The sequence below is a fragment of the Lycium ferocissimum genome, chromosome 9, assembly GCF_029784015.1.
Source record: "Lycium ferocissimum isolate CSIRO_LF1 chromosome 9, AGI_CSIRO_Lferr_CH_V1, whole genome shotgun sequence".
NCBI classification, from domain to species: domain Eukaryota; kingdom Viridiplantae; phylum Streptophyta; class Magnoliopsida; order Solanales; family Solanaceae; genus Lycium; species Lycium ferocissimum.
This window is the reverse complement of record NC_081350.1, coordinates 37,066,296-37,080,645: the sequence shown is the minus strand read 5'-3', so window position 1 is coordinate 37,080,645 and position 14,350 is coordinate 37,066,296. Positions and strand designations below refer to the sequence as shown.

At 32.3% G+C, this 14,350-nt stretch overlaps 1 protein-coding gene across 2 annotated transcripts; it reads left to right on the top strand.

The window, feature by feature from the left end:
* The first annotated feature begins 8,052 nt into the window (after positions 1–8,052).
* LOC132030558 (AT-rich interactive domain-containing protein 2) lies at positions 8,053–12,685 on the top strand. 2 transcript variants are annotated; one of them, XM_059420249.1, is made up of 3 exons: positions 8,053–9,599; positions 11,493–12,365; positions 12,490–12,685. In XM_059420249.1, the coding sequence occupies exons 1-3, from the start codon at positions 8,508–8,510 to the stop codon at positions 12,496–12,498; spliced, it is 1,974 nt and encodes a 657-aa protein (XP_059276232.1). In that variant the 5' UTR covers positions 8,053–8,507; the 3' UTR covers positions 12,499–12,685. The 2 variants fall into 2 exon arrangements, with proteins under 2 accessions (XP_059276232.1, XP_059276231.1); XM_059420248.1 differs by having other exon boundaries at positions 11,493–12,685.
* The last annotated feature ends 1,665 nt before the right edge of the window (positions 12,686–14,350 follow it).

Genomic DNA, 14,350 nt, shown 5'->3' with positions numbered 1-14,350 from the left:
TTTGTTAAAAATGGTTTGAACAAAAACGGGTTGGGTTTCAAACCGCTCATATTTCATGTGGGTAAATATGGGTTGGGTGATAAATGGGTGGGTTGGTTATGGGTTAGCCCATATTATACAAGTGTAATATTATTTTAGTAAAATTTACTTGGCATAGCTTCCATTATTACCTATTGACGTAACATAACTAAACTTTTCAATAATTATATTTAGTAGCTAAAGTATAACATATTTAACATATTATTTTACCACTCATCCGATAACTTTCCACACCCCTAAATTTAAGCCAACAAAAACGTCTCTCTCTCCTATCCCACTAACTTCACGCCATTATTCACAATATCCCTAAATTTTCTCCAATTTCAAATCGTTCTACAACTTCCTTTTGTTATCTCTAATTAACTACTCATTAATTTCACTCATGATTCAAATCTAATTCCCAAAAAAGGTAAGATTCTATACTGATTTTTTAATTTTCACCGTGTATTTAACCTATATTTTCGGAGTATTTTTTTTTTTTCGTTTGAATCAGTAATGCAACTCTAAATAATTAATTATCGTGTTTGTTCTTGTTTTTTTTGCTTAGATTCAAATGAAATGGCTAAGAAAGCTTCTACTTTTTAGAACCCGAATTTGATATTCCTAATTTTTCTTTAATTTCTCAACACGAAAATATATGAAAATCGTTAAAAAAGAATTAACGATCCTAGGCGTTTTTGTTGATTCGAAGAGTAAACAACAACAAAAAGTGAAAAAGGTTTCTCAAATGGAGAGAACAAAAAAAAAAAAAAAAGAGGGGTTGCTAATGTTAAAGGAAAAAAATTGCTAAAGCCAAACATAATGGAGGATGATGATGCGAAGAGGTATATTTATCTTATATTTTCATATTTAGTTCATTTTTTTTTCATTACGGATAAATTAACCGGATCTATTTTTATGTGCATTTTAAGTATATTTTCTACGTTATTTTTTTTCACATGTTTCTTCGGTAAGTCGTGTTTATTGTTCTTCACCATAACAAATTTTTAAGATTTTTAAGTATATTCGTGTGTATTTTGTTGACGATTATTACGGATCGTAAGTAAAATTTTTGATCATTTTTTTTCGGGGTGTGTGTATGTGGCGGCCTTTGCTGAATACTTGAGCTCGAGTGAAGTCATCCCAACCGGGATGCAAATTGGCATATGAGATTTTTTTATGCGACTATGCATGGGATAAGTCAAACAACAATGCATCTATAACGAGCAAAGACCAATGTTGATGAAATAGATCTTGAAATCTTTTGTGTTTTTGATTTTCATGTTGAACAATAGCGTAGTTGGTTGCGACTTTTGGACGGACATATCGTTTCATGTGGGGTTAGGGTCAATGTTTTTTAGGATGATTAATGTTGAACACCACCTTATGGTTTTTATATTGTTGTTTCTTTCAAGTATGTTATTTTTTCAATGTATACATTCCATTTTTCATTTTAGCAGAAATGTATTCATTTAACAAAGCAAGATATCTAACGATTAAATACAAATATACATAAAATATATACGAGATATATTTCATAAGTCCATTTTTTAATGTACAAGTGTTATAAAAGTTAAAATTTCATCTAAATACACTTCAAATATATGTAAAAAATATATTAAATATAGATAAAGCATATGAAACTAAAAAAAACAAATATTAAAAAAAAACAAAAAATTAAAGGCGAGTTTAAATGTTACCAAAGGATTATTTGTGGGCGGGGGGGGGGGGGGGGATAATTCCTTCACAAGTTTATGGGGGTGTTTGTCCATTAAAAGTATGCCCCCAAAAGTAAAGGAATCAAAGTTTTTATATCTTTTTATGCCTTGTAAAGATGGCATAAGTATCAATTTTGATAATTCCTTCACAAAGTTATCGCCGGTCCAAGATAAAAATTTGCCCATTAAAAGTATGCCCCCATAAGCATAACTTTGTGAAATGAATTATCAAAGTTATTGGGGGCCAAGAGGCATGAGTATGCAGGTCCCGCATAAAATTTATAATTCCTTAACTAATCATTGAATCTTTTATTTTGGTTAAAAATATGAATGTACTTTTTTGAATTCAAATTTTTTTGAATTTGTGTATAATGAGATATGGGATCAGATATGGAATGGGATGATATTTGCGTGAATGGAACAATAAAAACCGATTTTAATTTAAATTGGAACGATTTTGTTTCCATAAATATAGCAATTTCGGTTAGCGAAACATAAGGCATGGTATGCCGGTCCGAAAAAATTTGTAATTCCTTAACTAATCATTGAATCTTTTATTTTTGGTTAAAAATATGAATGTACTTTTTTGAATTCAAATTTTTTTGAATTTGTGTAAGATATTCGGATATGGAATGAGATGATATTTGCGTGAATCGGGAACAATAAACCCATTTTAATTTAAATTGGAAGTATTTTGTTTCTATAAATATAGCAATTTCGGTTAGCCCAAATCTATATTTCCGCTATATTTGCACTATATTTTAGTATCCACAGTCGAAATACTAAATATAGAGACATCTAGCTACGAATTGTAAATATATAACATGTAGTTATAGGTTGTTAGAATGAGCTAAAAAGTAGCTGTTTATGAAAATTTTACATTATTTTAAGTGTAATGTCTACAAATTTTTTTCTTTTGTCAAGTTAAATTAATTTTTTCATATATTCATAATTGATTTTATGAAATTGAAGTTTCAGGGGGGTGGGGGGTAAATTTTTTTTTTCCCCAATTTTTATAAAAGTAAAATATATGAAATTGATTCTTTTTTTTTTTTTTTTTTTGGGGGGGAGGGGGTGGGGAAGGGGGTTAAACACATTTTTTTTTTCATATAAAAGTAAAATATATGAAATTGAAATTTGAGGGGGAGGGGTGGGGTGGGCGAAGAAGAATTTTTTTTCACTTTTTATAAAAGAAATGTATGAAATAGAAAATGTGGTTGTTGGGGGGGGCAGGACGATGGTGGGGTTAGGGGTCAAAGTGAGATGAAGCAAAAAAAAAATTCTCATTTTTCAAATTTTTATAAAAGTAAAATAAAGCATATGAAATTAAAAAAAAAAAATGTGTTTGTGGGGGGGGGGGGTGTTAAGAAAAAAGTTCTCGTTTTTATATTTTTTAAAGAAGTAAAATAAATCAATAGAAAATATTGGGGGGAGGGGGGAGGGTGGGGCATGGCGGTGTGGGTGGTGGGGTAAGGGTTGAGTGGGAGGTAAGAAAGAAATTTCTCATTTTCAAAATGAGTTGTTATTAGGTGTAGTATATTCTTATATGGATATCTATATTTTACCCATATTTGCCCATATTTTTATGGGTTAAAAGGAGTTATTTAAATATTATATCCACGTTCGAATGTGATGATCTGCTCATTAAAATATGGGTTAAATGGGCTAATTTTCTAAATATGAGCTCAAATTGCCACCCCTATTAAAGGCATTTGCATTTGCACTAGTACTTATGCTAGGCTTTTTGTATACATTTTTTGGTTTCATGGCATGTGGGGTCTATTTATGAGGAAAGAATTATTGTACATGATATTGTCTTCTACAACTTTAATTTCACAATAACATGAGATCCCTGAACCAATTCCATTAGCAAAGGGTCACACTATCCTAAAAACTACATACTTCAAAGCAATCTCCAAAGGCATCTACACGTCAAGCAGGATAATAACTGGAAGAAAGAAGATGAACCATTGAAGTAGGACGAAGAGATGCAAAAATAATCGGCAGTGTATTTTTTAGCATACTCAGTTAGTTATGGGTGTTGGGTTTTTAGAATAGTTGGGTCGGATTCTTTAAAATGGGTCAGAAATCCATGTCATCAATTCCAAGTCATTGCCAAGTCATTTAGTTGTTAGAAAGGACATTTTTAGACCTAAAAAGAACGTTGAGGGTAGTTTTGATCTAATAGGTGGAAGGAGAGCAATTTTGAACCATTTATGATACATTAAGGGCATTTGACATTTTTCGTTAAATCAATTAGCAAATTTTCTTTCACTATATTTTCTTAATGTTTCGCTCCTGAAAAAAATGATAATCAAAACAAGAAAAATAGCGATCAGTAATAATATTTAATTTCAGTAACTTGTGAGGGTACAATTCTTAGAAAATCTTAAATCAAAAGATGTAATCCTCGGATTCTTCTCCCCACGACCGTCAACTCAAGGGCTTTGCCTATTCTTGAATTGATGGATTACTTGTTGTTGGAATTTCACCACGAATGCAAAGCCAAGCTTTGATCACAAACATGGAGGTATGAAAACTTGCGACTCACCACTTGAAAATGAAGACTTCCGGGTATGCGAAGACTTGCGGATCACCACTGGAGAGGAGAGCTTCTCTATATATTTTTCTTGATCTTCGGAAGATTTATGGATCACAACAAGAGATGGAGACTTCGATATGAGGAAGACTTGCGGATTACCACCGGAGTGATGATGTACGCATTTCTCTTATCTTCTGGTTGAGAATCTCTTCTCTCTGATTCTGAATGATCTTAGAGAGTTATGTAACCCCTCAATTTATAGTTGTACAATCTAGATGATCCAATTACATATGGACTCTCTTGCTTGATTTTGATTGGTTTGTGTGAGTCATTAAGTCTACACAACGACTAAGTGATAAAATTGCATTTGATTGGTGGAACCATATCATTCGGACACTTCACAATATTTGATTGGTCCTCTTTGGTCAACTTGACATGCTACATCACTTAAGCACGTGGCATAATTTTATTGGTTCTAGATTTGATTTGGCGTGACATGTTATTTGACACATGGCATGCACCTTGAACTAATGAACTTGGCTCATCATCTGAAGCTCAACTCAATGGGACTAACCCGATAAAATTGGACTCTACTAAGATATTGAACTTAAATAATTTAATCTTGATTTAGGCTTGAAATTTCTTAAATTTAAAAATTTATACAAATTTATCATAATTTTAATTCCAAAAATGCATATGCTACATTCACTATTACTTTTATCCTTTTCTTCTAATTTTACCTTTTTACTATTCCGAAATCATATAATCACAAATTACTTATTTAAGACAAAAAAAAAAAAAAAAAAAAGAGAGAAGTAAATGTAAGGGTAATTTATTGAGATATCCCTTAAAATTGATATTATTAAATAAAATTCTTAACGGGTGGGTTAAAATCTTAAATGACAATAAAGAGATCGAAGAAAGTAATTTATAATAAAATTTTAACTACATAGAAATTATGTCAATTTTATCTTAAAATAATTTAAAACTAATATCCGAATCATGACGAGAATCGCGAGGTTTAACTCTACCCGTTTAACAATTACAAAATCATCCCGATATTTTAATAATCTTATCCCGCATTCAATATGAGATAGTAAATAATAACAAGATTTTCGATCTAAAATTTTATCGATGTTAGCAAATATTCATAATCAAACACTGTATAAATGTAATTCCAAATTTTATATCAGAAGTGTAATCTCGGTAACCAAACAAGCCCAAAAAGTTAATATATTTAGACATCTCTTAAAGCTAATGTTATTAGAATAAATTTGTTAACGAGTGGGTTGAAACTTTAAATGACAATAAAAAGATCGAAGAAAGTAATTTATTGTAATAGTTTATCTACTTAGTAATTAAGAAATCGCTGCCCGAACTATAAGACGAGAATCACGAGGTTTAACTCCTCTTCTTTTAATCTTATCAAAACGAACTACAAAATTATCTCGAGATTGTAATAATAATCTGAGGGTTATCATCCCACGTTCAATATGAGATAGTAAATAATAATTAAATTTTGATCTAAAAGTTTGTCGGTATTCACTAATATTGGAATTATAAGACGAGAGTCACAAGATTTAACTCTCCCTTTTTAACCGATTCGAAATCAAATTACAAAATTATTTAGAGACTATAATAATCCTAAGATTATTTTCCAGCATTCAATATGAGGTAGTCATTAATTTTTTATCGATATTTAAATATTATCAACATCATACTATTAATTCCGGTAACCAAATTGATTAATCCAATGGTAATAATGAAATCTCATATATCACTCTCATTATTAAAATTTTATACCCTATATTCTTCTACCATTTTCTACAATATTTAAATATTATCATTTTCCAACAAAATTAATCCCTTTTAGTTCTACTTTAATTTGTTTTCCATTAATGTTTTAATGCAAATTCACAAAATCTCAGACATCAAAAAAATCCTTTATAAACAACAAGAACTTGACCAAGCAGGCTCTTTAACCTGTTCTTACAACCATAAAAAAGAGTTCTTCTATGAGGATGCAAGCTGCTCCTTTTCTTCATTGTTGTTCAAGCAAAGGAAAAAGGAGAAACATTCAAAAAATAAAAAGGTGGTGGTGGGCTTGAAGGAATTTTATCAAACATCACTTGAAAAGGTAATTCCAATAAACATCCTTTTTCTGTTTTTGTTTTTCTGTTGGTTATTTTTTTTTTTTTTTATATGGAATTAGTCATTTTGATTAATCTAGGTTGTGATTGACAAAATGATCCCATGTGTTTGAGGTAAGATTCAGAATGGTCCTTTAGAAGTTTTTTTTGAGCAATTTTGGTCCTCTAAGTTCTTTAAAATTGAGAATTTTTTCAGACCACTAATTATTTAACAAACTCTAGTTATGAGCCGAGAGTCTATCAGAAACAACCTTTATACCTCCCAAGATAGGGATAAGTCTGCGTACACTCTACCCTCTTCAGATTCCACTTGTTGAGACTACAATAGGTATGTTGTTGTTGTAAAAACGATGAATATTTTTTAATTGTTCTAATTTATATTAAATCACAATATAATTTCCTTTTTAAGTCACTATTACAGGTATGAAGAATATATTCTTTTTCTAATTTTATTTTTACTGCTCCAACAAAAAAATCTACTCATTTAAGGAAGAGATAAGGGTGATTAAAGGGAATTTTTTTTACCAATGTGTTAAAATCTATGAAAAGAGTAGTCTATATTAGTATTTTATCTCTTAGTAATTATGATGTCAATTTTATTTTAAAATAATTAAAAATTTAATATCCGAATTAGAAGACGAGAGTTACGAGGTTTAAGCCTCCTCTTTTAATCTTTCAAAATAGATTACCAAATCATCGAGAGATTATAATAATTCTAGAATTATAGTTCTAGGGTTATTACCTCGCACTGAGAATGAGGTAGCAAATGATAATTTTTTTTAACGAATGTGTTAAAATCTCCAAAAAGAGTAGTTTATAGTAGTATTTTATCTTTTAGTAATTACTACTTATGTCAATTATATTTTAATTACAAAAATATTATAAGACGAGACTTACGAGGTTAATAGCTGAATTATAAAATGTGACTTACGAGGTTAATATCCGAATTATAAGACTAGACTTACGAGGTTTAACTCTCCTCTTATAATCTTTCCAAAACAGGTTACAAAATCATTCAGAGATTAAAATAATCTTACAATTATAGTTCTACGGTTATTATTCCGCATTTAAAATGAGATATGAAATTGCTAATACGATTTCGATCTAAAATTTTAACGGAATTAGCTAAAATTCATAACCTAATACGATATAAATGTAATCCCAAACTTTATATCGGCATCACTATACTAATCCCGATAACCAAATAACCCCATAAAAAACATATTTCCTACTTGATTAATCCAACGGTGATAATCAAATCTCATGATGGGGTTAAGACACAAAAGGATGGACCAAAATATATATTTTTTCAGCATTTCTCATTATAAACAAAACTTTTGTACCCTATATTCTTCTATCATTTTCTACAATATTTAAATGTTAGGGTTCATTTGATATTTAGATAATCACTAGAACTTCCTATAACTATCATTTCCCCCACAACATTAATCCCTTTTCTTTCTTTAAAAATTTGTTTTCTTCCATGAATGTTTTGTGTGCAAATTCACAAAAACTCAAACATCAAAAAACCCAAACACACCTGTCAACTCTATTTCTTTGAGCTGTCAAAAAACCAGGTGATTCTGTTTCATAATAATCTCACTTGGGGTTCTTGTTTTTTCCTCATTTCTCCATTGCTGTTCAAGAAAAAGGGAGTTTTTTTTTTTTGTTTTTGTTTTTATAAAATGAAAAGGTGGTGTTGGGCTTGAAGGAATTATATATAACATCACTTGCAGAGGTAAACAATTCCAATTAACCAAAAAAAAAAAAAAAAAGCTTTTCAGTTTTTATCAAAATTTATTTAGTCTATCATTTTTGTTTTTATGTATGTATATTGAATTAGTCATTTCTTGATTAATGTATGTTGTACTTGAGAACCCTAGAAAAAAGGTACAATCTTTTTGTGTTAATGGAAGCTTGGGTAAATTTAAATGATGAGTTGATAGATTGTATCACTTTTTTCCCCCTGTTTTTACAGCTTTTATAAGTACTCATATAGCCTTTTTTTTTGGGGGGGTGTATGGAATTAGTCATTTCTTGATTAGTTAATATAGGTAAAGATACAATCTTTTTGAGTTAATGGAAGCATGGTTGAGTTTAAATGATGAGTCTCTAGTTTACAAAGGAAATGGTTCTAGTATTAATCTTAAGGTAGAAGGAAATGATAGGTTAAAGAGCTTGTTTGATCAACTTCTTGCTGTTTATCTTAGTGAAGTAAGTGATAAAAAAGGCGTAATAAGGTCTCTTCCGGTTTTGACTAGTAGTGGGCAGCCTTTCGATTTGTTTAAACTCTATTGGATTGTGAGGGAAAAAGGCGGACATGACCTAGTTTCGACCAAGAACTTGTGGGGTTATGTTGCTGGGCATTGTGGATTGGATTTCGGGGCTGTTGCGTTTGTGAAGTTGGTTTATGTTAAGTATTTGAGTGAATTTGATCATTGGTTAATGCGATTACTTAAAGATGGAAACATGGAGAATGGCGAGGGTGGAGTTATTCAGCGATTTGATTTGTTGTCGAACGAGTTGGAGACAAGGTTTAGGAGGTTGTTGTCCCATAAGGGTGAGAAAGAAAAAGATACTAATTTATTCCCCTCAGAGGAATGCGAGGAAGATCTTATTTGTAAGGTCAATAGTCAGGTTGATTTTGAAATGTTTACTGCTGAAAGTGTTAATAAAATCAATGACGATGACAACGTCTTTTTGGTATCTACCAAGGGGGTTGTTGAGAAGGTGCTTTGTAAAGCGCCTGACGAATCAAATAGGCAATATGATGATGACGAAAAATTCTTTGCTCGAGACAGGAAAATTAATACAACATCTACCGGAGAGGTGATTCAGGGAGACGTTGCTAAGATGAATGGCATGGCAGAAAATGAAAACCTTTCTGTTCAAAATGGTTATGATAGTACGGTGGCCTCAGGAAAGAGTGTTATTGAGGATGTAATTGTTTCTCGCAAGAGAAAAAGAGAACCTTCGTGTTTCTCAGGAATGTTGGATTGGCTTAACCACGCTGCAAAACATTCGAATGATCCTGAAATCGGACAAGTTCCCGACTCTTCGAAGTGGACAGGTCATACAACCAACGAGTTCTGGTCCCAGGTCTTGTTGGTTAGGGAAGCGCTGCTGAAGAAAAGTCATAGTGATACGAATGCAGAGGAATCTAACCCTCAGGTATTTATCTGCTTCATCCTTGTTCAATATTATTGCAGTGATTGGCGGATGTTTTGCCTGCCATTGCTTTATCTTCAATGATTTCTTGTAGCACTGTCTAATTGCCTATTACATGCCAGGGACCTTTAAATATGATTTCTTTATATTATTTTCTCAGAAGTAATTTAATGAGAATCATATATATGGCTTCATTTTACTTGTGGTCGACCAATTCTTTGAATCGGTAAATATTATGTTACACATGTTCTATTGAAGACTAGATAGGCGCTGTAGCTTTACTATAAGTCTTTAACCTGAGTCATTTGTCACAAATTAGGCCAAAACGGTAGAGGGGTTCACTGCTTCTTCATTTCTCGTAACAAATTTAGTGTATCACAACTCCAGCGACCAAAATTGATATTTTATTTTCGAAGTTCCACAACTACGTCCCTGTTTCCTAATAAATAATCTATAGGGTTGAGTGTGATTTTTTTTTTTTTTTTTTTGAGAAAGAAGTGAAGTATTTTCTAATCTAATTTTTTTGTTGTTGCTGTGTTTTCCTTTTTCTTTTGGCAAATTGTTGATGTTCCGTTCTGTTTTCTGTTTCTTGATCTTGTGAGTCTTTAGTTTTCAATCGGAAGTACCATTAGTCTTTCATCTATTCCAATGTTACATACTGCTAAAGAAAAAGGTAAATTACTAGATATTTTCCAGGTTAAGAGAGGTCATTTTTGAAATGCACAAATTCCGAATTGAGTTGATCCAGTTACTTTGGTTTTCTGTTTCAAGTTTAACTCTATGGGAGAGGGAAGGAAATGACCAATGAACTTCCCTTACGGCACTATTTCTGTGCTTGCAACTCTAGCAGAACATGATGATACATTTTACTATCTTTGTACTTTTAGGGTGATTTGATTGAAAATGACATTTAACTCAGCATGCTTCCCTGTTATAGAATTTTTTCCCCTCCCTTTCCTGGTTCTCTCTCTCTCTCTCTCTAGTTCTAAAAAAATAGTTACTCCTTTTTTCCCTTTTCTATTTGCTTTTTTTGTTATTTGGGTGGGGAGGTGCTTTGTTGAGAGAGTAAACAGAATGTTCTCGTTTGCAAATTTGGCATGAATTACTATCTTGGGAACACTTTCAGTTTGTCGTCCTCTTCTTTGAGGTGTGTAGGGTATGTAATAAAAGACCGGCATTTCAATCATAACACTTATCTGACTTAAGTTAGCCATGATCAATTATATGCATATATCCGTGTGCGGGTGTTTTTAATTATTATATGGACCCGCCTAAAGTTTCTTGCAACAGCTTTAGAGCTAATACAAAAAAGTTTCTATGAAACAAAACAGTACTGAACAGTTGCTGTATTTCCCAGATAAATCTATAAGAATGGGATATGAATTATAGATGTTAGTTATCCCTCATTGATTGAAGGAATCTGCTGTTTTCACCTCATGGACTAGTTTTTGAGGTTGAGTTATGCTCCAAGGTTCATCTTTTAACATGCTATCAGAACCGGACTCATCCTTGTTCTTGGTTTACCCAATGTTAGGGCCTTCATGCTATACTGTTCATGCACCAGATGTCCAGTCATGGGCATGTGGAGGGGTTCTAAAAGTTCCACATTGGTTGAAGGGATGGTGTGTTGCCTCCTTATATGGTCTTTGACAATCGTCATCTCATAAGCTAGCTTTTGCGGTTGAGTTAAACAATAGTCACATGTCATTGCCTTGTTGAGGTGATGTACAACTATTTGCCAGTTTCTTGATTTTTTTATTCTTGTAAATCTTTCTTCTAGAACATACAGTATAAGGCAGAAATTTGGACTTGTTCTATATGTCTTCTATGACTTCTTATGTATCAATTTATCAAGAGCAAATTTATTATCCATTTTGTCATGATGTAAACCAACAGAAGAAGCCGAGGATGCATCCATCCATGTACGAAGAAGAAAAACTCAACAATCAACCTGCAGAAAAACTAAGATGCAGCAAAAGGGTGGTCTACGCTTCACAAAAACACGTTAATTGTCCATGTTGCAACTCATGTTCGACCTCTCAAAACAAAGAAACTCCTCAGAAGGAAGAAGAAGAAGAAGAGGATACTCAGCCAGATATGACAAGTGTTTTTGAGGTATCAGTAACGGAAAAAACTGAAGATTCTGTTGATCAGCAAACACACCGTGAAGTTCCCGTAGGTCCTCTCTACCAAGCCGAAGTCCCTAAATGGACTGGTGTGATTTCTGAGAGTGATTCTAAGTGGTTAGGCACACGAATGTGGCCTCCGGAAGTGGAAAAAACAAAATCTTTAGTTGAGTTAGATCCTGTTGGAAAGGGAAGAAAAAGTTCATGTGGTTGTCCATTTCCGCAATCTGTTGAATGCATCAGGTTCCATATTGCAGACAAGAGGAGTAAGTTGAAGCTCGAGCTTGGTCGTTTGTTTTTCCGGTGGAGGTTTGACCGGATGGGGGAAGAAGTTGCGCTTTCATGGGCAGATGAAGAGGAAGAAAGATTCAAAAATATGGTAAGGTCAAGTGCTAGTACGTTGAAAAGCAAAAACTGGAAGAACTATAAGAAACTGTTTCCATCCAAAACTAGGAATATGTTGGTTAGTTATTACTTCAATGTATTCCTTATCAAGCGCCGGAGCTATCAAAACCGGGTTACTCCAAAGGACCTCGATAGCGATGATGACGAGATAGATTTTGGATGTGTTGGTAGCAGTTTTGGTGATATTAGATTCCATGCACCAATCTCCAGGTCATCACTAACATGCACCCAGAATGAGGTATGCTCTGATCTGGAGTAAAATGTCATGAACTCTGTAGGTTCTTTTCTGGTTGATACCAAAACAAATATGTTTTCTTAAACTCACCAGGCAGTTATTACAACTTGCTTGACAATTTTGACAGACTAGTTGAGTGCAGTTGATGGCAAGTTGGATAATACTAGTGGTAATTTGATTGTGAAGGCTTCTCTGGTTGAACATTAGATGAGATGATGCAGCAAGGCGAAATACTAGTTAGTAGAAGGCAGTGATGATGTTGTTATGTAAATGCATTATCAAAGTTTAAACAAGTTTTATACAAGGATTCAAAGTTTTCTTTATTGTTGCTTGATGCTTATGTGGAATGTGCGTTCATATAAGATTTTGATAAGGTCAGTTTTGATCATATTCGCCTTTGACTACAAGTAGCACACATGTGCTATAGGTTAAAATGAAAGAATGTTGCTAGCGGAGTTTAGTTATGTCTTATATAAATCTTTAAAGCACTTGTCCTTTCTGTTTGGTGCATCGGAAAATGCATTAATATCTTTCATAAGCTACATGGCTTAAATTATCTAGGACAGTAAACTACATTTCTTTAGGCGCATCTTCACAGATTAACCAACTTTCTTCATGCTAGTGGCCTTCATTATATATCCTCTTCTTTGATAAACTTGACAACAAGTGAGTAATCAATTTTCACTTCTAAATCTTTGTATGCCCTTTCTTTAGCTAATTTAAGGTCTTGTTTGATGCTTCATCGTTCTATAGTGAGACTTGACTTGATGTACGCATCATTTACCTATATATCCTAATATCCATTTTCCGCATTCATCATTAAAGATATCCCTCCAAAAACAACATTTCCAGTGGGCGTCTTGATACTGTCATCAATATTAAGTTTCATCTTCCATGCATAAGGAGGCGACCAAACAATTAATTGGCTTGTTTAGATACAAAGATTTGCAAAGGAAATACTTCATCAATTTTCTTAGCATAATCTCTAATTCACTTACATATAATTTCAATAATTAGGTACTTCTTTCCAATCAAATTTCTATTTCACTTTCTTTTAGAAAGTGGTTCTAAAAGACTATATAACCTTTCTGACTAATTTAAAACATATCACAATGGACGCAAAAGATCCATGCTATATATAACTAGTTCGGATTTGTAGGTTAATAGAAAATATAGATAACTCGTAGTGTAGAAGAGTGTCAATCTATTGAGTATTGGAATGAAATGATTCCAAATAGAATAAACTGAAGAATAATGGTTCATATAGTAGACTTTAACTGCCTGATGGACAATTATCTTTTAAATTCTGGATGACCTTAATTGCACGAGTACATCAAACCTTATGTATGAAACATGTCATTTTTTTAATATATATACTTTTTAACATTATTCATGGTTGAGCTAAGTAAAGATTTAAGAGAACTTCAAATGGTAGAATAAAATACATAATAAGAATTCATATAATCGACTTTAAACTTGCTTGGATTTAGGGGTACTAGTTGCAGCATGACTGATTCGTGTGGTGTTAAAATGACGTTCCAATTAAGTTTGTCAGATATGTAAGGGAAAGGTTATTTTCATTTCCACCTTTTAACTTTTTAAATCTTGTCAAACTTAATCACCTTGACCAAAGAAAAATGATAAGATTACGACATTGATGTAGCTATTTGAGCAAACAATTTTCCACTGTGATGTAGAATTATTTTAATTGACCAGTTCAAAGCACGAGGACTTTGGTTTCCTTGTTCACATACTTTAATGCCACATTATTCGTATTAAAAGAATCCTATTTTAACGTAGTACTCGTGCGTATTTTTTTTTTTTAAAAAAAAAAAGTTTCAAAAGAAAATGTTCGAATGAATTAGAATTTGATAATAAACATGATATAGTGATCAGAAGATGTGAGAGTTTTAAAATGGCATACCAAAGCAAGATAATGCAAAAATAAAAAAATTCTACATATTAATTTTAAAGCAATTGAGATTGAC